This window comes from Python bivittatus, unplaced genomic scaffold (genome assembly GCF_059951505.1).
Source record: "Python bivittatus isolate LINGU-HERP-01145 unplaced genomic scaffold, Pbiv_v1 ctg000220_np1212, whole genome shotgun sequence".
Taxonomy (NCBI): Eukaryota; Metazoa; Chordata; class Lepidosauria; order Squamata; family Pythonidae; genus Python; species Python bivittatus.
This window is the reverse complement of record NW_028277048.1, coordinates 8,249,046-8,272,135: the sequence shown is the minus strand read 5'-3', so window position 1 is coordinate 8,272,135 and position 23,090 is coordinate 8,249,046. Positions and strand designations below refer to the sequence as shown.

Genomic DNA, 23,090 nt, shown 5'->3' with positions numbered 1-23,090 from the left:
TAAGAAATCTTGGTTAAATAATATGCAGCCCAGTTGATATTAACAGTTTCTCCTTCAATTATCATCAGCCCTCTGATAATTTCTGCTTAGCATATCTTTGAAGGTGCATTCTCCAAGAAAGATTAAGTTCATCCGGAATGAGAACTGACAGAATTCATGATCTTCTCACTTGCCTTATCATATTTCTGCATTTTTGTCTTCACCTACCGGTCTTACTACTTCTCTGGGTGTTTTTTTGTTTCTGAAGTATTTCAGGAAATTTTATTACTTGTTCAATGATCTGAACAATTTGTTCCTAATATTCTTTCTTAGGTTTTTGTCATTGGCAATATATTATTTTTGCAAGAATAATTGCAATTCTCTAACTCTAATGATGTGTATCTAACAATTGGAGAAAACAAAATAGAATTATCTACAACAACTATAAGTAATGTGAAAGAACCATTTCACACTACACCTCACTGAGAACCATGATACAAAAATCCAGGCTTTGAAACAAGGAAACAGATACTCAGGGCTTCTCATTACTCTATGGTCATGCTCCTACATAGTAGGAAATTAGAAAACAAGCTACTGACAATATGTTGTGTGAAACTCGGCATGCTCACAACTGCCACCACCAACTCTAACTGACCAGGTCGCCTTTATCCCAAGATCCAAATAAATTTGTTAACCTCCAAAGTTTAATAATAATAAAAAATCATAATACAATAAAATAACACACCCCTCCCTACCCCCAACATCCCACCCTTCTCTGCTGGAGAAAATAAAGGAAAACACTAAAAAGAGAAAGACAAAAGATTTTTAGTGTCAGAGCCTGAGGCAGTATGGGGCCCATGATCTGGGGGTGGGACGATGAGGGTGGAGTAGTGGCTGGAGTGGAACTAAAATATTCCTTGCCTTTTCCACCACCCTAAAGAATAAAGTGGTTACCACGATTCCTATAAAACCCAACAGGTACCAGGAGGAGGATGGGGGTGTCTAGGGAGAGCTGCCCCTCTGTGCAACAGGAGGTGCTGTCCCTGCAGTATCCAGGGAATGCTGGTACGAGGAGGAGGAGGAGGAGGCGGCAGCTTCCCTCAGGAGAGGCCCCAACTCCTTTCACTGCCTGAAGTGAGCAGCTGGGTGTAGTCCCAGCATGTTCTGCTACCGCCCATGCCAGATCTCTGCAAGGCTTCAGTCCTTACAGCAACACGGTGGGGCCCTCAGCTGCTTCTGGCAAAGAGAACGTGGGCCCTGCTTGTTGTGACCCCTGCAATGCCTCCCCCTTCCACGGTATCAACAATACAAAAGGAGGAGAAAGAAAATAAAATATTACATCATCTGAAAAATAGTCTGATGCAGGGCCAGTGCCAAGTCCTGGAGGTGGGGGGAAATGCAGCCTGCAGCTTCTAGGGCTGAGTGCCTCCCCATGCAGAGTGCCAGTCAAACCAACAGGGTGACCTGGGGCTGCCAGAGTCCCTTACAGTGCAGTATAGTCCAGGAAGGGGAATCCAGGCATCTTCTAGCCGTCACAACTGCTAGGGAAGAGGCAGACAATTATGATAGGTTAGGAACTAGTCAGCTTGTTATAAAAAAAACCCGACATGTCCTGTAAACACCCCCACAACGTTGTGACATCCATCTTCCTCACTTACTCCAACTCCATTGTGGCTGCAGTCTGTGCCTGCTGCAGGGGGAGCGCCACCTTGGGACAGCACTGGGTCTGGCCCCCGGATCTTCTTTGGCTCTAATTCCTCCTTAGGCAGGGCTGGGTAGTCACCACGCTCTGTCTTGCGTTTCCGCCGCCGCTCTGAGTCCCGGCCTCGCCCGCGGGTGACACGCCGCTCTGCTTGCTCCAGCTGGAAAAGGACAAGAAATCAGGACTGAAAACTAGGCCCGTTCTTGTAACATGTATATGGCATCATATGGATGTATTCTATAAACACAATAATGTGGCTAAAAGGCATAATTACATGCTCATTCTTTTCACAGTAATTACATATTTCTGGTCATCATAACTGCAGTTCTTGAATAGGGGGATATGTTGAAGATGCAACCCCTCCACCACAAAACACTGAAGGAGGCTTCTATGACCAAAAGAGCTTTTGTTCATGTCCCATCTTTTTCTCCTCACTAACTGAAAGCTTTACTATTCCCCACTATATAAGAACACCAACAAAGAAGCAAAATCCGTGAACATTCACAGACACAGACGATAGCTGCTGAGAATATGCCTGATATGGAATACAGCTAGAAAAAGAAGAGGGCTGGAATGCTGCAATTTTGTCCCTCTTTGAGATTCCAGAGATACCAATTGCCGCCATTATTGGAATGGGGGGGGGCTTAAAAAATCTAGGTTTCAAAAATGATCCACATGAAAGTAAGATCCCTAAGAAGTAAATCAGTTGTTTCACATTAGCTGTTAGCATACGAATCAGCTCCTTTCGACTTGTATGTCCCAATGCACTTTCACCAAGTTCTCCATACAGGTAATGTAACTTTTCAGTCAAATGATTTCAGCATCAGTAAGTGACATAAAAAATCTGTATTCAGATTTCCTGGCTTGTACCTCTGTTTCTTAATATAAGCCATCACAGCATGAAGGAAACCCATTTTAATATTTGTAGTTGATTGTCACTCTTTTGTAGTAAGGCAGCATACATATTTAATTTTCCTGAGTGACACCAGCTTTCATAGACTCTTGAGATCTGTACCCAGTTCCTAAGACACTAACGAAAGTGGCAAACGTTGTGGCTAAAAATGCTTCACTAGCCTTTTTGTTAAAGAGACAGCTATGACACATTTACAGAGAAGATATGGAAAAGAGTCACAAATCCACACACGTGAGAACAGCTCAGAGTGTTTGCTGACCGTCGGAATGACACTCACATCCAGCAGCTGCTGGAATTTGTCCAGCTGGGGAGCGCAAGCAGCCTGTAACAAGCGCCAAATGCTCTGGCTCTCATCTAGCGTCACCTCGAGAAGGTCCCCTTCCATTAGCAGCTCTTCCAAGGGTAAACGGACGGCATCTGTCAACTCTAGGACAGGGCCCTGCAGCTGTGGCAGGTAAGAACAAAGCATCTCCAGGTCTGTAAGGGAAGCACAAATATACCCTGATGTAAAGAAACAGAGCTCAACTTCCTTATTTTTACCACAGAGAAGTGTTAAACAAGTCTCAACCCAAAGTGATGGGGGAGAGGGGGAGAAGAACAGCACCCAAATCCGTATTTCAGCTCTTAGTATTTTAAAGGAAACAGGGAAAACAGGCTAGTTACTTACTCAGACTTAACAATACAAGGACTTAACTAGAGTAGTACCTGAGGCACAGGAGCTGTTCTTCTCTGGAGTTGTGGCATCTCCATTCTCTAAGGAAATCTGAGGGAGGGGAGGGAAGAAGAGGGAAGAAAAGGATTTCTGAGCCACAAATGCAATTTCCACATCATGCCTCCCAGGACCTACACTGGCCCTCTAGGTTATGGCCGGGGCAGGGCAACGGCTCTTATCGAGATTCACTCGCCTTTGTCAATGCAGGGTAACATAAAAGATATTACATATAAAAGATAGGGCAGTGAATCTCCAAGACAGATTTGCTGAGCTGCTATGATGGCAAGAAATATCTAGCTCCTTCAGAAACAAAACTCTGGGCAGTCTAGCTTCTTTGAGGAGGAAAGACCAGAGAGCTGTGAAGAAGTCACAGGACGTTGCATAACCTTGGGAAATGAATGAAGGGTGCAAAACAGGCAATATAAGTCTATAGAAAAGTTTGGGGATTAAGAAACTATGATAAAAGAGAGCCAGTGTGGTGCTGTGGTTAAGGTGTCAGACTAAACCAGAGAAAGCCAGGTTCTAGTCCACCCTTAGCCACAGCTGGATGACTATGCCAGGCATGTTCTTGGCCCTACCTACCTCACAGGGTTGCTGTTATGGGGAACAAATGGAAGGACAGAATATTATATGTGTCATTTTATGCTGGTCTTTGACAGTAATAAAGTTTTGACTGAGCTTGATGTGTGTCATTTTGTGCATAGACAGGAAAGCTGAGATATAAATCTAAAAATTGATCTGCAAAGAGGCAAGAAAAACATCCTAGCTTTTGAGAAGAGTTTTTAAGAAAGCAGAGCCAAGTAGACAGTGCTCTGAGAAACCAACAGGCAAGGAGCTTGTAATGAAAAGCAGAGAGAAAGTTGCATACGAACCCCAGAGAAAGAGAACTGCACCCAGAAGCAGGAAGGTGCTAGATTTTGAGAAATTCTGCCGATGACGATTTCTATCATTAAGGGAATAATGTGGCCAGGACAGTGAGGGCAAAACAGCAAGACTGTGTGTCTGTGGAGGTCCATGTATGTTTATTGGCTTCATGCACTCATCTAACTCAACCAGTTATTTGACTTTTAGTACAGGTACAATGTTATAAACTACAAGCACAATGCAGGAGTGGTGAGAGAATTTTGTTTCTTAAACAAATACCTGGCTTCCCCTACATATAAATGCTTTTCTAAAAGGAAATTGATAGTTGCTTCAAATCTCCCTGGTCCTTTATTAATGACATTTTTTTCAAAAGCCCCAAATACAGCAGGCAGGCTAAATTCTACAAAGCGTTCACACTGCAAGTCAGAGCCTCAAATTCTGTCCCTAGAAACATGTGCAGCAAACCTAGTGCCCGCCTCACCTTCCCCTTGGAGAGCCAACTAGCCAGGCCTGAAAAAGCTCATCTCCTGCACTCACCTTTGTTTGTTCATTGCAGCTGCTCTCTCTGAGCGCACCTGCGTCCTTGGCCGAGTCCCCAAGCAATCGCTGCCGCAGCTCTGCTAAACGTCCCAAGGCAGCAACTACATCGGAGGAAGCTAGGAGCTGGCGAGCACGGTCCTGCCACATAATGGCTCGTTCGGTCAAGCATTGGAGGGCTTCTCCTTCAGGCAGCCGGACAGGAAGTTTCTGCAGAGCCACCAGCAAGGCCAGGATTGTCTCCAGGCGGGGCCGGCGGGAACGCTGGCATAGAGGACACAGGAATTTTGCTTCCCACTCCCACCATGCCGGAGAGGGCCGGGGGTTGCCCAGGCGGGGCCAAGCCACACAGGTGGTGTGGAACCAGTCCTGACACAGTTCACACTGCAACATAGCAGGGCTTGGAGGCTGGGAGCACACACAGTACTGGCTCCCAGAAGGGCTATGTGTGGACGGCACAGGCTTCTGGGCATTTGACTGGCGTAGGCGGAGGATCCCTGCTTTCTCCTTCTGTTCGCCTTCTTTGAAGACCAAAATCTGCTGGCACAAGATGAATGGTTGTGATTCTCTGGGCCCTTCTGACCCAGCAAAGCCACTTTCTTCTTCTTCTCTAATTTTTGTTATTTTTTGTTTCTTATTATATTGTTTTTATATTGTTTGGTGTATTGTAAGCCACATGGGATTGAATAAAATAAATACATAACTCCAAACAAGCAATTAGCAGTCACTGAGACACATAACCTCTTCTCCCCAATTCTTCCATCTGCATGATTTTCCTAATACTAGTCTCCATGTATAGTTTTGCCTCAGTCCTTTTCAGCCTCAAAATAATAGTTCTTGCAAACTTTTTAGCTGAATTCTGCCTTCATTGATACATACAGCTTGACCAATTTACCAGGTAAAAAGGATTTCATCCTGAGATGACCAATCTGGCTATACTAGGATAGCAGACCAAAAATAAAAAGTTCTGCACTGTATTAGTCACACTGACACCCCCACATTTCCTAAGCCAGCTACTCACAACAGAGCCAGGGTCCCTGAGATCCTGTGCTGAGAGGCCCAGGCTCTCTGTATCTGAATTGTAGAGGCCTGGCTCCTTCTCCCGCTGCCATTTGGTGCGTTTGACACTATCTGAGTCAGCATCAGCGCATGGGCACAGCACCTGACAGAAAGATATTAAAGAATGAAGTCTTTGGCTCAAAGGTTAGGCTTTAAATCCCCATTGTTCCCATTGTATCTATTCAAAAAGCATCCCTAACCTCAAGCAACGTGTAGCAGGAGTTCTTTTTGAGGAAGGTCTTGGAAGCCTTTTCCCGCCAGGAATGTGCAGTAGCCACTTGTATTTCTAAGTGATGCAATTCCTCCAAGTGCACCGGCAAATCTCTACCCACAGCCACAAGGCCCTCCAAGTCATCTAGGCAGGGATAATGGTCTCCATTCTGTGAAGAGGACACAGCATAGACTAGAGTACTCTGGAGTTGAAGCAGCAAACTCACATTCCACTGCCCCATTCCCAAGGCTACAGCCCACCTGGATCTCCTCCACATCAGCAATCCAAGCCTGTGCTTTAGACAGTGCCTCCTTGAGTGACAGGATATTGGGTAGGTGCACTGGGATGTTCTCTGCCTCCTTGATAATGGCCTCCAGTGTAGCTGGCAGATGCTTCTGCCTGCAAGAGACCAGGAATGGGCAGGAATATTAACCAAATTGTCATGGGACATCTCTACAAAGCAATGCTTGGCTGCATTGGGATGAACCTCCCCTTAGGAACTGTAAACCCCCCACAACTTAAACTTACCTGGCCTCCAGGCACATTTGCGCTTTTTCCTCCCAACGCTGGGCAATAGTGAGCAACTCCTGCAACTCAGCCATAGCCTTATCCACAGCAGGACTAGGGGCAACCCCACAGCCAGAGGTGATGAGCGCTCTCATGACAGATAGCATAACCTTATCCTGGGGTGAACGTAGAGTCTGCTTGACCTCTTCCAGCCAGACCGCCTGCTGCACCTGCCTCTCTAGCAGCTCCATCTCTGGCACCTCCACCCCCAGTCGTGTTCCTTGTGCCAGTAATTTGTGCAACTCTGGGGAATTGCCTGAAAGATCTTGTAGGGCCTCCTGAACTTCCACCTGGAAAGCTTCCACCTTCTCCAACACGTCCTGGAAAGTGACACACGGCAATTACAGCCAACTCACCCCTGCAACCAGTATGTCATACAGGTGTATACTAATTCATCCTCTATTCTTCCATTTGTGGTCAATAATCTTACCATATCCCTGTGTTGCTCACCTGGACCTCCTTTATCTGGTGCATGACACAGGGCAAGTTCGTCATTTGCTCTAGAAAGGCACGTAATTCCTCTACTGTCATATGGACTGATGGCTCCCTGTAAAAGCAAGCAGGAAAAAGGTGGGATAAGTTTCATTAAAATGCCAGAAAATAATCTGAAAAAGAGCTTGACATGAAAATACCAAACAAATAAAGAGAGGACACCATTAAATATGAGAAAAGCCTTCCTGAAAAGGATAATTATCTATCAGAAAACAAAAGCAAGAAAGGGATTTTAAAAAGCTGCAAGGCTTCACCGAATGATTTAAGCTGAATGAAAGGATTCTGTGTGGCACCTTGTCTTATCAATACAGTTATAGTTAAAACCGACTCTCTGCACTCACTCTGTTTCTTGGATACTTATCAGACCCAGGGCCTCTGAGACACACTTCTCTGCTTCACTCAAACAGGCTTTGAGCCGATGAAGAAGCTCATTCTCAGGGAAGTTCCTCTCACGTGCCTCCGATTCCAGGGCACGCAACTCCTCCAAGGCTGAAAAAGCACAGAATGTTGTGGCATCCAGACCCATTTGATCTGCCCAGCTTTACTAGCTATTCTCAACTCCATGGAAAAAGCAAGACTCTGGGTTTTATCAATGACAGTCATCTGGCCCTCAGCTGCTTCATTATTCCTCCCATTCCTGACTCTGTAGTTCCCTTTGACCCAGAAGCCCTTGTCTAGGACTCAATACTACCATTTCCATTTCCATTCTCCCAAACATACAATCAATAAGGATTCATGGTCTCCTCATAACATACCTGAACAAATCTGATAGCAATTACTTAGGGCCCCAAGGGCACATGCGCATTTCCTCCACCAAGGCCCCAGATATTAACTTCATTCTTAAAAGACCCCAGTGCATTAGAATCAAGGAGCCCAAGGATGGGACCACCTACTTCTCTTGCGTCCATCTTCCACTTCCAAAGCAATGCGAACTTTGTTGGCCCATGTGTCAAAGCACTCTGCTCGGACCTTTAATTTATGTAACATGGCTGGGAGTTCATCCAGAGTATACCGATACCTGAATGAGGAAGGACATTCAAACAAAAAAACTGTAAATGTATTTGTAATAGAAAATTGCTTCACCTCAATAAGTCAGCACCACAAACAATGCTTTTTCACAACATTGGCTGTGTTCACACTACATTAAACCATAACTGGTTCTCAAATAAACATACATGACAGAACCACTAGGATAGCTCTTCCCAAATCATGCTGGACCAACTTGATTAATGGGGATGGTTCTCCTCAACTAGCCCATTATGAATCAAGGAGACTCCTGTGCTCAGGGTTTCCAAGCCCACCTGTGTCTTGTTGGCTGAAGGCTAGAACTGCCTCAGAATTTTATTGGAGATGGAAAACACAATATATGAGGAAAATCATGTTTACAGATGACTCTGGATGGTCCAGGAAGGAGGTAAAGGATCCATTTTTGCCCTCTTGATCTCTCAGCAACTTGCTATCATGGTAGCTTTCTAGACTGACTTTGAGGTTTAGGAAGGGGAGGTACAGTGTTGCAATGATTCTCCTTCCTCCAGGGCCATTTCCAGTTGGTGTTATTTGGCGGTGGGGGTGGGGGGCTCTCTTTCTCTCTATTCTTACTTAACATCTACATGAAACCACTAGGTGAGGTTATCCATCAGTATGGGGTCAGAAATTATCAAGATGCTGATGATAATCAGTTATACAACTCAATTGTAGGCTGATGCCATTAAGGTTGTTTCTCAGTGGCTGAAGGTTGTGGAGGTCTGGAATGGGAAAAATAGTTTTCAGCTCAACCAAGCAAAATGATGTTGCTGTGGGTTTTGGAATTCCCTGACACTGGGGATTCTTTATTTCTTGTCCTGGATAGGGTTACACTCCCTCTAAAAGAACCAGTGCACAATGCGTTGGTCCTGCTGAGGTAGCAGTCACGGCTGGGAGGATCTTTGCACAAATCCATCTTACACATCAATTCTACCTGTTCCTGGATTGGGAGGCTTGCTTATGGTCATTCATGTCCATGGTCATTCATGTCCTACTGCATGTTTGGGCTACTGCAACAACACCCTACTTGTGGCTGCCCCTGAAAATCACCTGGAAGCTGCAAGTGGTCCAGAGTGCAGTAGTGCAAGTAGTTATGGGCACACCTCAGTACATGCATATAACACCACAGGTTTGCAAGCTGCGCTGGCTTCCTATAAGCTACTGAGTGCAGTTCAAGGTGCTGGTTATCATCTATAATGCCCTTCATTGCACAGGCCGGGTTATTTGTGGGACTGCCTGTCTCCAATTATCTTTGCTTGGCCCATGAGATCCAGCAGGCATGCTTCAGATCCCTTCTATGAAACAGTACCACCTGATGGAACCCAATAGGCATGCCTTCTCTGTTGCAGCGCCTGCCCTATGGAATGTTCCCCCTATGGTTCAGATCAGTGTTTCTCAACCTTGGCAACTTTAAGATGTGTGGACTTCAACTCCCAGGATTCCCCAGCCAGCATGTTCCTACAAACTGTAAGTCACCCTGAGTGTCTTTTTGTGAATTGGGTACCCATATAAATCTAACAAATAAATGACCATATTTTATATTAAGATGAGTCATTCATGGAATTGCCCATGTCTCTACTCACCTGAGGTACTGCCTGCTGCTAGGGCACTTGCAGAGGTCATTGATGTGGTAAAGGCAGACAAGACAATTTGGACAATCATTGCAAGCCAGTGCTGACAGAAAACAGGTTGTCTTGCATTTGTCACATTGGCGCTCATCATCTGGAAGCAACTCAAAGGCCTCTCGTTCTGCTTCAGTGATTCCCTGGGGCAGGAGGGAAAATTGATGAGCTGCCTGATCATTCCCAACTAATCCTGGCCTCAGATAGTATTCACCTGCCTTATCAACCCACCTTGTCAAGGAGAGCCTTTCGCAATTTACGCTCCTCTTGCACCAAGATAAACATCTCCTTATGTACAGCAGCAGCCAAGTTCAAGTCCAACTTTTCAGGGCAAGCAGCCATTTTGCAGATAAGCTCCTCATGAGAGAAGACACAGTAACGGCGAAGGCGTCGATAGTGCTCAATGCACTGGCGACCAGCTGGCAACTGAGTATGAGGTAGGGTGAAAAAAGAAATCTAGCAACCTGCAAAGAATTTTGGCTCCCAGGAGTACCAGGCACAACTTTCACAGCCCAGAACTATAAACTGCAACCCTGATTCTCCATTCCTGAATCCTCTTTTGTGTTACCACTGTGTCCTTTTAAAAAACTGCAAAACCAAACATGAGAAATTCCTGTTATAAACTTACCCAGTCAGCAGTGCAAAAGTTGACTGCTTCAGCAAAGTTATAGCCCTGGTTGAAGCCACTGTGATAAGCTCTAGGGAAAGTAATAACAAACTCTCCAGCACACTGATTGGTCCGGACAACCTACAGATGCAAGAGAAGAGAAACAATGAGAGCAGGGACTTTTCCTTCTCTAAAAAGGCACATCCAAGCATATAAAGATGACTCACAGGGACGCCATGAGCCATGAGTGTATTAGGGTTCATGAGTGTCACCAACTGGTGCAACAGGTCTGGCTGGCTCTCAAAAAGCTCTGGAGTCAGTTTCTTCATAACATCTTCCAAATGTTCAGCTGCAAAGGATGGGACCCCATACCAAGTCTTAGGTTCACCCCTAGAAAAATAAGTTCAAATCAGAAAATACTGTCCAAAAAAGGGAGAGAAAACTGAAAGAATGTCACAGGAAGATAAGCAATGGGTCGGCTCTTTCTGAAAACCTTTTTTTAACGGAGAGTCCAACTATAGTTCCCTTAAATCAAGAGGGAGCAACTTTTTGCAGTTCGGAGCCATACTTAATGGTTTTGAGGGCTTGCCACCAAACGTCATCGATGCAATCAGGGTCATTAAGGAACACAGATGGGATGCTGAAATGCCACATACTTTAAAAGGTATTTAATTCTGTACAAGGTACCATTAAAAATAGACTTTACTTCATTAGTCTTCTCTTTCTATTCTTATCTTGTATAAATAAAAAAATAACTGCAGTTTTGAAGCATAACTGTTTTAATAAAGATTGCCGTCCTGTTTCCATTTGTGGAAATCACTATCACTACTTCACTACCAAAAAGTTGCTCTAGATGGCAGATTTATTTCCCTCCCTCCTGAAGTCTCACCAGTGGAGGTAGTTAATAGAGTAACTCCAGTGATCCTCGATGTGCCAGCAGAAAGCAGAGAATACCATGCCCACATAGAGCCATGGTACCTTCATGCCTGAAATATCAGCGTTGATGTGGCACAGCACCGACTGCTTCAGCACTGGCATCACGTTGAGGTTCCAGCCACTGGCTGCGTACTCCTGCAATTCAAGGCAAGGGGTAAGAAGGTGGGGCCAACCCTAGAGCATCAGCCTTAAGGAGCAGAACAAGAGGCTCCAAACACGGGAAAAAGGAGACCACTGCCTTACAAAGGGGACATACTTCTTCCTCTGGAGAAAGCTGCCTTTTGCCATCATTGATGGGGAAACCACTTCCAAATTCTTTGGAATGAATGTCAGCCCCATACTCCACTGTCACATCCTCTTCAATGCTATTCACCAAGCGCCAGAACTCCTTTTCTACAAGCTCTGTTGGCACCATCTGGGAAGGAAGTAGGAGAAGCTGTCAGGAATATAGACCCTATATCCTCAATTGCAGGAAACTAGAAACACACATGATGAAATTGCCCAGAATGTAATGTAATGTGGATTCATGGTGGAGTGTGGACTTGGATCTGGGTCTTTTGGTTCTTAAAAAGACCCAGATCCAAGTCCACACTCCACCATGAATCTCACTGAGTGACTCTGGATCATCACTCTCTCTCAGCCCATCCACCTCACATGGCTGTTGTTGTGGGGATAAAATGAAGAGATCCTTGTGTATAAATACCTAGAGTCTCTGGAGGAAAGATGGGATATAAATGCAATAAATAAACCCATGGTTGGTATTATTTGTCCGCGCTCACTACAAAAGTAACAGAACTTACATGGACTGGCATGTTGAAGTAGTCAGCCTTGAAAGAATCTGCCATTTCCCCAAAGCTCTGTAGTGTGTATTCCCGAGTGGCCTGCTCAAAGCCAAAAGCCTCTGGGGGACGCTTACACTCCTGGGAAACAAGGGAAACGTGTGAAGGGATTCACAAGTAAGGAATTATTTCTGGCCATGCAAACTGAATAACAAACAGACCATGTTATGCTCTTGAATAATTTTGTAATCAATAACTCAAATCTTAATCTCAGATCTCTCTATATCTGATTACAGTTCAACGCTAGAATATCTAGTGAAGCAAGAATGTTCCTTTGGGCCTGCCAGAGGTAGATAAAGATTCCTTACCGCCATGACACATTTGGGACATCTCCAGACACCTTTAGGAATCTCAGGTAAAGGAGGCAAGAGGCAGAAGATGTGATAGTTGTCATCACACCCATCACATAACAACAGTTTGTCATCCTCATCTCCCCGCGTACATATCCGACAAACATAAGATTCAATCTGAAAGAGAAGGCAAATGTACGAAATGCTGTCTTACAAACAAAAGCAAATATAGATGGTTTTGTTCAACATTTTTTTGGGGGGTGCCTTTGAGTATTGACTCCTGGTGATTGCCTACACAAGTCCCTGCGCTTTTAAGCATACCCAATGATTTTTTTTTTCAGGCAGCAACTACTACTTCAAAGGACAATATGCAAAAATTCAGCCAAACTGTTATTTCCTTTCATGCATTTTTTAAGTAGTCAGAAGGCTATGGATGTTATGTCAGACCCCACAACTGCCAGCTAGTAATTCTCATTGGCCAATCTGGATGTATTAATGATAATGAAGGAAAAAATCCTGATGCTTACAAAAAGCTCACAGAACAGAACCTGACTGAAGTGAGAACACAAACTTACAAATTGAGTGTTGTGATTGCGTCGGAGGCGCATTGTCATCTTGGTGCAAGGTTCTGGACTGTGCCTCAACTCTTCTTTCGTATTTGCATAGCCTCGGGGTGAGGTGGGCTCCAGCTTCACCTCAGAAACAGGAGCTTCCTCTTTTACTATCACTGTTGGGGGGCACTCTGGCATCTCCTTGTCTACATTGGAAAGACATAAACTTAGAACCAAGAGAACCAACTCCTCCTTTGGCTCCCTAATTGTGGGGACAGCTCTCCATTCCCACCTTTCTTGCGCATGTTCTTGTCCTTGGCTACAAGCCCCAGACCCAGCATTTTAGGACCAGCACCATAAATCTGCAGCTTCTTCAATTCTGGGTTCTTCTCAATGTCTTCCTCTGTTGGCTCTGGCTGCAAGAAAGGTATAGTTAGGACAGAATGACAATATGAAGCCATGAACCTTAAAACTGTGTTCCAAAGATTCTCAGAAAGCAGCAGTTGTAGGGGGGAAAAAAGAACAGCAAACAATAAATCAGAGTGTGGAGGAGAAAGAACTAATTGCAGAAAGACAATTGGTTAATGGTAGACATTGCTGAGGTTGTGACCCAACACCTGTGGCAGAAATGTCATCTTGCTCTGGAGCAAACCTCTTGGCTAGATACAGTGACAGGGTGAGACATTCCCAGAATGCATTGTGCACTGAAGTAAAGCAGTGCATATTGGGACATTTAAGCCATATCTCCTGCTGGATGGGGTCCAAGGACTTCCAGCCATGAAGCAGGACAAATAAATAGAGTGAAAGAGAGACAGGAGAGGTGGACAGAACAGGAACAGTACCCATGCTTGATGCGCTTGCTCAGGTAACAGAGCTGGGGCGCTCGCATGTTCAGGGCATGATTCGGATTCCTGTAAGAGGACGACAAAATGTGTGGGGATTGGGAATCAACAGGGCTCTAGAAATAGTAGAAAGGGCATCAGCAAGAGAAATAAAAGGGAAGATCATTGTTGGATCATAGTGAAGGAGCTGGGTACCATTTCCTCTTAACTGCCCAGAGTCGCTAGGAATCGAGTGGCATATAAATGTAATAAATTATTATAATAAAAAGTATAAGGATTATGGTGTTTTACAACAAGAGAGCTAACAAATGGAAACATTTCAATAACTGGAGAAGACATGGGGTTTATGATTCTTTGAAAATTTCCAGAATTTCAAAGATAAGGAGAGAAATCAGTGACTTTTTATTTCCTATTTTAGAAAGGAAGAACAAAAGCATCAGGGTTGTTATTCAGGAACACAGAAAAACTTTAAAAATAACTTTGAATATTACTTTACCTCTCTTTTACATAAATTAATCAGGCACACAATATAGATTTTGGTCAGCTTTTCAACAAAAGCTTTCGCAGAAAAGACTGGGATTCCAATTCACTTTCATCATTTTGGGTGTGGAATGATGGAATCAGGGAATAGAAGTTTCAGATTTTATGTGAGGATCCGCATATAAGATACATACAGTGGTACCTCGGGTCACAAACGCTTCTGTTCACGAACAATTCGGTTCACGAACAGCACCGTTCGCAAAATTTTGCTTCCGTTCGCAAACTCCGCATCGGGTGACGAACAGGATCCGCGGCCATTTTCCCTGCTGTGACGTGTGGTCGTGGCTTCCTGTAGGGAGGGGGACTCTCCCTCCAAACAATAACCGCCTCCCCACCTGCCTTCCTGTCCTCCACACCAGAAGTCGCCTCAAGCAAGGTTAGCGTTCTCTCTCTTCATACTGTACTGTACTGTACTTTGTTTCATATTTTTGTGGTTTAAAAAAAAATACATATGGTTCAGAACGGATCAACTGTATTTACATTGAACTTCATGGGAAAATTCAATTCAGTTGGCGACCAAAATCGGTTGGCGACCAAATTCGTAGGGATCAGAATGGATTAACCGTACTTACATTGAACCTTATGGGAAAATTTGATTCAGGTCGCAACCAATTCGGGTCGCGACCAGAGTTGCGGAATGAATTAAGTTCGTGACCCGAGGTACCACTGTACTTGTTCTTTTCTAATTTTGAGAGAAGGATTCTGCCTCCCTGCATTCAGATGTGTCTCCTACTACAGAACTGGAAGCACACTTGGAGATTAAGCTCCAGCTGCACATTCCCAACAAGAGACTCAACTTTCTACCAAACCCTAGAAAACCACTTAATAATCTGGGATCTGGTAAAGATTGACAGTCTGTTTAATAAGGCAGTTTGGAATAATCTACACCCAAAAGGCAGGAGTGTATCTTTGACCTCTGAAGACCTGTTGTCAGAGTCCTTGAATTTTACTGAAAAGGCAGACTTTTACCCCTTGAATATATAGTTACAAGATTCAATGTTTCCTTAAACTGATACAAAATCAATAGTCATGCTTTTTTCCTTTAAAAACAAACACAGACACAACATAAGCTCATATATACCCCAAACATTTGATAAATAGCAACTAACCAAAAAGGCTTACAACTAAGTTGTTAACCCATTAAGATAAGTAAGAAAAAGGAAACAGCATCCATTATATAAAAGAAACAAACAAAAACCTTCTATATTTCAGGATTTTATCCACCCTGGTGTAACCTAGGTTTGTGAAGACTACCCTAATCCTGGAGTGAAATGCCAGGTGCCACATGTCACAAAATGTGCAAAACAAGACAAAATCTTACATTTGATTTACATTTAATACAGAATTATTTGTATTTACTCAATGTTTATATCACTGACCGCTGAAGACTCTTTGTAATTAAGAAAAACAAACAAAAAACTAGTTAAAACCAGAAACATTGAGACCGTTTTGTGTGTGTGTATGTGTGTACTCATTCTTCAACAATTAAAAACCTCCTGAAAAAGACTGGCGTTAAAGGCCTTTTTAACAAAACAGTAAAGAAGTCAGTCCCTCCATTCAATGGAGAGCACATTCTATAGATTTGGAGAGGCTGACTTCCAGGGAAGAAATGGCGAACTGATGACCGCAGCAGAATGAAGAGCTGGTGAATGAACCAGCTCTTTGGGATTCCTCTCTAGATAAGATGTGGGATTGCCCACAAGCACTCCAGACATTGCTCCTTGCAAGGAGACTGCATGACAGTGGTCTCCAGCAGGTTTAGAGCTCTGGGACGTGAGGGATCATCATCTTTGCCCAAACTGTGGTTGGCACCTTTATGGACACAGGGTTTGCATACTTCCTTTCTTAATCACTTTTGGAAATTGCTTGTTAACTGCTTTTCAGAACAGCAAGTTTTACTACACTTGGTGAGTTTCCTTCAATCCTTAGCAAAAGAAGTTATACAAGTTTAAGGGCTTAATACTTTTTTTTGGAATAAACAGCAAAAGGGTGATTAGAACATTGATTTTGGAAAGTTACAAATGGACTAAGGGACCAGATGGATTTGAAATAAGATTTTGAAACTAATTAAAAGAATACTTCCTGTGGGAAAATGCTGTTGTTTTGAATACTTTAAAAATAAACATATAAGATGGGCTTCTGGAGGTTAGAGACTAGAGGGAACCAGAAGGAACTGAAGATTACAATTAAAGGAGAAGAACACTTAAATTTGATTTACTAATACAGAATGGAGCAAAATACTTTAACATTGGATGTACTTAAGGATATTTGTGAACAAGGGATCCAGAAGTTAATTTTAAGAATGTCTGCTATTATAATGAGATGGAAGAGGAGCAAGTTTTACTGGATAGGACTGAGGCTGATTTGAAAGTGGATTTAAAAATGACAGGCTACAGGAATGATGTGGAAGGAGATGCTACATTGGATATACAAATGAAACTGGCTGATGTCTTAACAAACCGAAAGAGCGACATGGATAACTTTTTTATATTGGATTTCTCAAATAATTGGATGCTTTGTCTCAGAGGGCACTGAAGAGAAATTGATTAATATTTCCCATCTTCACATTCTAGTAGGACCAGACTTCTTTGACAGGTAAATGGCCCTATCCCAAACCTGGGAAAAAATAATGCTTTCTGTTGAGTCAGAGCCCAGGGTGTGTACAATTGCCCTCAGAGTTATGAACTGGCCCAACCCAAAACAAAATTGTAATTAGGGTTGAAGGTGTGTGAGACACTCACCTCCTGTTGCAGACGCTTGGCCCGCCGCCCATAGCTGTTGAACTTGGAAGGCTGCACTGACTGGCGCAATGGGATGCTATGCGGCTTATACTCCTTGTCCTTCTCTTCATTATCAAATGGGTGAGTATTGCACTGCTGGGGGAAGGAATAGCATTAAGACTGAGTAAAGCTCTTCACTGCACCTGTTTCTCATCACTAGGGATTAAAAAGCAAGGGCCTAACTCAACTATCCCATGGAAGAACAAAGACACGACAAGTTTGGATATGGTGTCCCTGGGTAAGCGTGAGCCCGCCATCTTCCCTAGAAAGCTATTCTCTTCCCAGGATCGGAAACAATGTCCAAGGGGAGCCTGTTTAGAAAGAGGTTTTCTTGTACTCATCTACAACATCTGAGGAGGAAATGGAACTGAAATTAAATTACAGGAGAACTTCATACTCTGAGACTCAGTACTCACCACCAGGTTAGCACCAGACTGGTACATTTCATATGGGTAGATAATACGCTCATAGTGGGAGCGAAGAAGGGAACCAATATTCTTTCCTGATGGGTAGGAAAGTCGCTGGGCCACCCGTGCCCACCGGCGATCCTTGCAGATGGCTTCATATCCACCTTCCTCCATCACAATCTGAAATACAGGAATATTGAAAAACTACAAATTATCACAAATTCTGCTAACAGTTTGCAATCACATAAACATATACCTATTTAAATAAGATACCTGATTTTTCTTATCCCCAATTCCAAACTAAGACCAACAACTTCTCTTCAACATTACCAAGACTCATCAGTAGCACAGATGAATTTTCACTAAATCTGCCAGTGTCCGTAATTAACCCTATTAGCTGTAATACAAAACATTAACTGTTTCTCTAAAATTCTCTTTGGGAAGAATATAATTATAACTTACTTTACTCAAGCTGTACAAATCAAGGATACGCCTCTCTACGTTTGGAATTTTCAGTGCCGAACCTTGAATCTCCCAGAACTTTGCAATCTGGTCTAAATAGTTCAGTTTTACCCTGGTCTGTGCCTGGTAATGGAACAAACTGAAGTCAGTCCTTCTCAAGTCAGTAACTTATAACAGCTTCCCATTTAATCATGCATATTTCAGTGTGTTTTCATGGTACTGAGATACAATAGTTTTAATGAAGTTGAAAATAGTATATATACACACTAAACTGATTTGGGACCTGTTTGATTCCATGTATCAACTACAAGATGGGGAAATTTCCTGTAACAGGGGCTTATAAAGCCATACATGCTATCTATCCCAATGCCCCAATGGAAGGATTTAAAAAAAAAAATCAGATGACATGTCAATATCTGGCCATTCTAGAATGTAACAACTGGATATAGACAATTGTTTTCAAAACCAAAGAGGAAGAAAGGACTGTGTATTTTGGACATGTGATTACAATAATAGTTCACCTTCCTATCCACATAGCCAAGATTCGTGTGTTTAATTATGTCATGAGAAACAGTGCAGGGTAATTGGCAGGATGTTGGATTAAGACAGGTGAAGTCCCAATTCAAGTCATGGAATTCCAGAGGGTCAGTCACTGTCTCTCAGTCTAACATACCTCACAGGGATGATGTTGTGAGGGTAAAATTGGAGAAAAGGACTACAATATATGCTGCCTTGGCTCCTTCAGGGAAGGTGGGAAATAAATCTAGCAAATAAATAGGAATACATTCATTCTAAAAAGATGCTGTGTTTCCTGGTTACCATCTTAACGGAAGAAGAGTCATTCACATGGATGCAAATTTATTTAAGAGTGCTGTCTAAGATACACACACTCATTTCACATAAATGCAAGCCAAAAGATTTGTGAATATATTTTGCAAACAAGTTCGGTCAAAAATATAAAAACCTGGATAATTAAATACCTTTACAATAAATCACAAAACCATTCACTTGTTCATGTATAAGCAAGCAACCTGACACAATTTTTGGAGTCAATTCTTTCAATGGCAGTCTGACATAGGTGCTGGAGGACAGTTGATTAAAATGAATGCATTTTGTTTTTTTGTTTTTAATTATATACTATTATATTTTGAAATTTATTGAAACAATTCCTGGTATCTTTTCTTGTAAAATGATTTGTGGTTTAGTTAGCCTATTAAGTGTAAAGAATTGTGAATGGCACTACACCACTATTCTATTACTTCTCCTGTAAAGGACTCACCTCCAGTTCATTGAGCCTTTGTATCCGTGGAGTAAACCGGAAGTTATCCACTTCCACAGCAAAGGGAGGTTGCCAGTCCTGAGGAAGAAACAGAAAGGCAATATAATTAGAATCCCAGCATCATACATTCAAGTCTGTTATCAGTTCCAACACTTTTTCTAATACATGCACACCACCATGTTTAAGGATTAAGCCAAACATCTACCCTCACAGTCTGAAAACAGAGAGCCCTAGAGAATCAGAATTCAACTTCACAGCTAACAGAATGTAAGTAAAAGAGCTGATTACACAAACCTGAGAGAATGAAAGGCCCTTCATTTTGCAATGAAACAGTCTATGCAATATACAGTACTGAAAAGAGACAGAGGCTCAAGCAGATAAAACTGACATCTGAAGGAAACCTAGTTTAATGCATGAACACCTCCTAATGAAGCATGGGCACAGTAAGCACTGTAAAGTGCTTATCTTAATCTTTACCGTTTATATATAGGGAGCCTAAAAAAAGTACAAGACAACTCTGATGTCCCTTTAACCAATCTACAAATATTCTACCCCAAGGCATTACACATTCAAGATCTACTGTTCTGGTGCAAAGGAGAGACTTCAAAGGTGGAGTAACTATTGTCATGGGCTGCTAAAGACAGTAAGACAGGGAAAGGCCACTGAACAGAAGGTTATGTGTCTGTGTGTGAGAGAGACTCAAGACTCTCAAAACAAAAGTTTACCAGAAGTGGGTCAAAGTGACTATACAAAATTTTGATTTCTGGAGGTTGGAATCACAATTAGGTCTCCTCCACTCTCTTGGCGAACTTCATGAATATATATCCTTTCTTGTACTTTTAGTAATACAGGGAAATATTTATACTATTATATATACTTCATGAATATATATCCTTTCTTGTACTTTTAGCAATACAGGGAAATATTAAATATTTTTAATAGTATGCCAAAGTGGGAGGTAAGTTAAGTTGGAAAAGCCTTGGTGCTAATTTGTATGTCAAAAGCACAATAAAAATGACAGAATTATATTTCCATTATTTTTGTTACACATTAAAGCAAATTCACTTTCCAAATTCAAATTATTTAGGAAATGCTAAACAATATTTTTCTTAGTCATCCTCAGAACTTTCAAAGGAAGGGCAAAAATGAAGTGTTGCTAACAAGATAATACTTTAGCATTATAATGCTTAAGACACACCAGCAAGAAGACAGGTTCTCCTCCAACTGAATTGTGATAGAAGATTTTGATTTGAAGGCTACAGACTAACCTGAACTAAAATTTACAGCCTACAGAAAAAGAGGAGATTTGTTTTATTTAAACTTACTCCTTCACCATATGCACTGGATAAGCAGATGCTAATATGTTGCTGCTCCAAGAAAAAAAAATCACAATGGCTTCTCAGTGAGGCTAAAATAGGAGAATGGCAGAAGTGTTTCTTTAATTGGGACCAGAGAGTAAGAGATCTGTTTCAGCATCTTCTGCACTCTAGCTGCACAAAAGAAAACCAAGTTCCTCAAATATTTCCTAGTCTTTCTCTTGTTCCTTCTTAGACAAAGGCTCTGCAACTGGCAGTCATACAGATGTGCTGTTATTATGAAATAATCAAAAATATTATTGAATGGACTCTTATATTTTTTGTACTGACTATGATGAGGTTCTCTGCATCAAGAAAATACAGCAGGAAAAGACTTGGAAAACCTCCTTCCTGCTATACTTAATTACAGATTTATTTATTTTTTTACATGCAACTGAGGCCTAGCTGTAGGATGTAGACGAAAATAACAGAAGTATGACGTTCAACAAGTTTTCCAGCTTGGTGAAAGAGCAAGCTGTTTAGAATGGTAACAGCTACATGCCAACACAGGCACCACCATTATCACAGATATAGTCAGCTTATGTGCACAAAACTATTGAACTTGACTATCAGAATAAAAACACAAACCTCTTATATGCCCACTATCCAAAACAGATCCAGTCCCTATAGTATGCGTTTTACACTACTATTTCCCATATTATATTCAGATCTTCATCTCAGTACTGACTATACCACAGAGGATGCTTTTGCATCACAAAAGATCATCTAACTTCCAAACAGTGTATTTGTCATATCTGCCTTCAATATCTACATATATTACCTACCCCATAACATCATGGGAGGCATCTACATTTTTCAACTCCCATCAATTCCATAAAGCAGTCTTCCCCAACTTGGTGCCCTTCAAACGTACTGAACTACCAAAATTTCTAGTCAGCATGGCCTGATATGTAACTTCTACTACCCACTCTATTTTTTCTTTGAAGCAGGCCTGTGTTCAGTTATTTCTTTCAGGCATTACAATAGTCTTATTCTTCCTCAGAAACACTGCATTTGTATCCAACGTTCAACTCACTCAATGCTGTGACTGTCTCCACTAACAAATGCTCACAAGAACTCTTTCCTATCTAAAGACACACTGGTTCAAGCCTGTAACCCTCATCCACTGACAGATGAGCACTCCAATACATTCCTTCCATCCAATTGATTAGATTCACCAGAAGAGACATCACTTTTAATAGACATCACCAGCTCTAAGCACCTGTGAATCACTTAAACTAACCCCCAAATCTTGCTTCTGCTTGCCCACTGGCAGTTTTTCCTAAAACCCAACAGCCCTTCCTGGTACTTACGGCAGGAGGGCGGATCTTGCAGATACCACTTTTTTCTGCGATGGGCCGGATCTTGGCAATGTAACCTAGTGGATCACTGAATTCGGCCCAACTAGGCTCAAAGACGGGACACTCAGGTGGTGGCAAAAAGTCCTCAGGAGGCAACAGAGGGTCAGGATCTCCAGCCCAGGATGGGCCACGTTCCATCCATTCGCCTTGCTCTGCCCCCCACAAGCTACGATCTGCCTGGTCTGACGCTCGAGGCAGTCGAAGAGTTCGATCAGCCCGGGGACCCCCGTCGCCCTGTTCGGCCTTGTCACTCCGGGGAGCCCGCTCACCCTTTGCAGTCCGTTCACTCTTCTCCATCCTGGAGGCACGTTCTCCCCAATCCCCATGTTCTCCCCTCTCCCCCGAAAGGCCACGTTCCCCCTTCGAGCCCCGGCTCCCCCTCTCCCCCTTCTCCCCACGGGACACCCAGTCTCCCTGGTCCCCAAGGGGGCCCTTCTCCCCCCAGGTCCCTTGATCTGACCCTTCGCTCTGTTCCACCTGCTCCTCTCTGGACTCCATACCCTCCACCCGCTCCTTGCTCTCTGGGAGGCCCCTCAGGGGGCCATGCCCGGCCCCTCCTCCTCCTCGCTCGAGCACCAGGCCTAACGGGCAGGGGAACTAGGCCGCTCAGCGGTAGCTTCTCTCCCCGGTCCCCGGTTGTTCAGCCTTGCCCCTCCTCCTCTCCGGAATCTCCCGGCGCCTTTCCGGGCTCAGAGTCGCTCTCGTTCTCTCCCCTCCCTGAACTCAAGGCCTGCCGGGTCCTCTCGACCTGGCAGCGACCGCCATTTTGGACTTTCTCAATATCCTCCACAGACGCTGCCCATCAACAACAGAACGTCTCCCTCCGCCAGCCTCCAAAGATCCAAAGGAACCTCCTGCAAATGTCACCACGCCCGGCTAGAGGAATCTTTCCGATGCAAAGACTGCCACTTAGAAGCCTCATCAAAGGCCGCTGATTTGCGATGGAAGCTTTAGAAGCAAAAGAAAGCAAAATAAAAAGTCCCTAGGTCCGCGGCGGAAGAATACAACCAACAAGAGAATGTGATCGCTGGAACTCCTTGCGCACGTTTAAAGGGCCGCACCGCGCCTGCGCCAGAGGACAGAAAACAGGAAGAGGAGGGAGGAGGGGGAGGAGGATAAGAAGAAGAATTGAATGGGCGGAGCTAATCATAACACCGCCT

The 23,090-nt window shown here is 43.3% G+C and overlaps 1 protein-coding gene across 3 annotated transcripts; it reads right to left on the bottom strand.

The window, feature by feature from the left end:
* Nucleotides 1-109: 109 nt before the first annotated feature.
* Nucleotides 110-22,950, bottom strand: KDM5C (lysine demethylase 5C). Of its 3 annotated transcripts, none has more exons than XM_007429206.4 (27): nt 21,883-22,950; nt 19,215-19,292; nt 17,936-18,058; nt 17,483-17,653; nt 17,028-17,159; nt 13,197-13,320; nt 12,929-13,110; nt 12,372-12,530; nt 12,025-12,144; nt 11,481-11,639; nt 11,178-11,359; nt 10,516-10,678; nt 10,310-10,429; nt 9,913-10,107; nt 9,643-9,824; nt 7,930-8,054; nt 7,378-7,525; nt 6,995-7,091; nt 6,506-6,864; nt 6,238-6,376; nt 5,967-6,146; nt 5,729-5,869; nt 4,708-5,244; nt 3,300-3,357; nt 2,872-3,071; nt 1,638-1,841; nt 110-1,520 (listed from the first exon to the last, which is right to left on the bottom strand). In XM_007429206.4, the coding sequence occupies exons 1-27, from the start codon at nt 22,426-22,428 to the stop codon at nt 1,512-1,514; spliced, it is 4,833 nt and encodes a 1,610-aa protein (XP_007429268.2). In that variant the 5' UTR covers nt 22,429-22,950; the 3' UTR covers nt 110-1,511. The 3 variants fall into 3 exon arrangements, with proteins under 3 accessions (XP_007429268.2, XP_007429266.2, XP_007429267.2); XM_007429204.4 differs by having other exon boundaries at nt 17,028-17,162; nt 21,883-22,949; XM_007429205.4 differs by having other exon boundaries at nt 110-1,517; nt 17,028-17,162; nt 21,883-22,949.
* Between the last annotated feature and the right edge of the window lie 140 nt (nt 22,951-23,090).

Bases quoted from the DNA above. Each gene is read 5' to 3' on its own strand.
- KDM5C (XM_007429204.4), bottom strand. From the start codon at position 22,428: ATGGAGTCCAGAGAGGAGCAGGTGGAACAGAGCGAAGGGTCAGATCAA. The intron at 6,377-6,505 runs GTAAGTTTAAGT...GGTCTCTTGCAG, and splicing joins CAAATGTGCCTGGAGGCCAG to GCAGAAGCATCTGCCAGCTA. The intron at 5,870-5,966 runs GTTAGGGATGCT...TCTTTCTGTCAG, and splicing joins CCTGCTACACGTTGCTTGAG to GTGCTGTGCCCATGCGCTGA.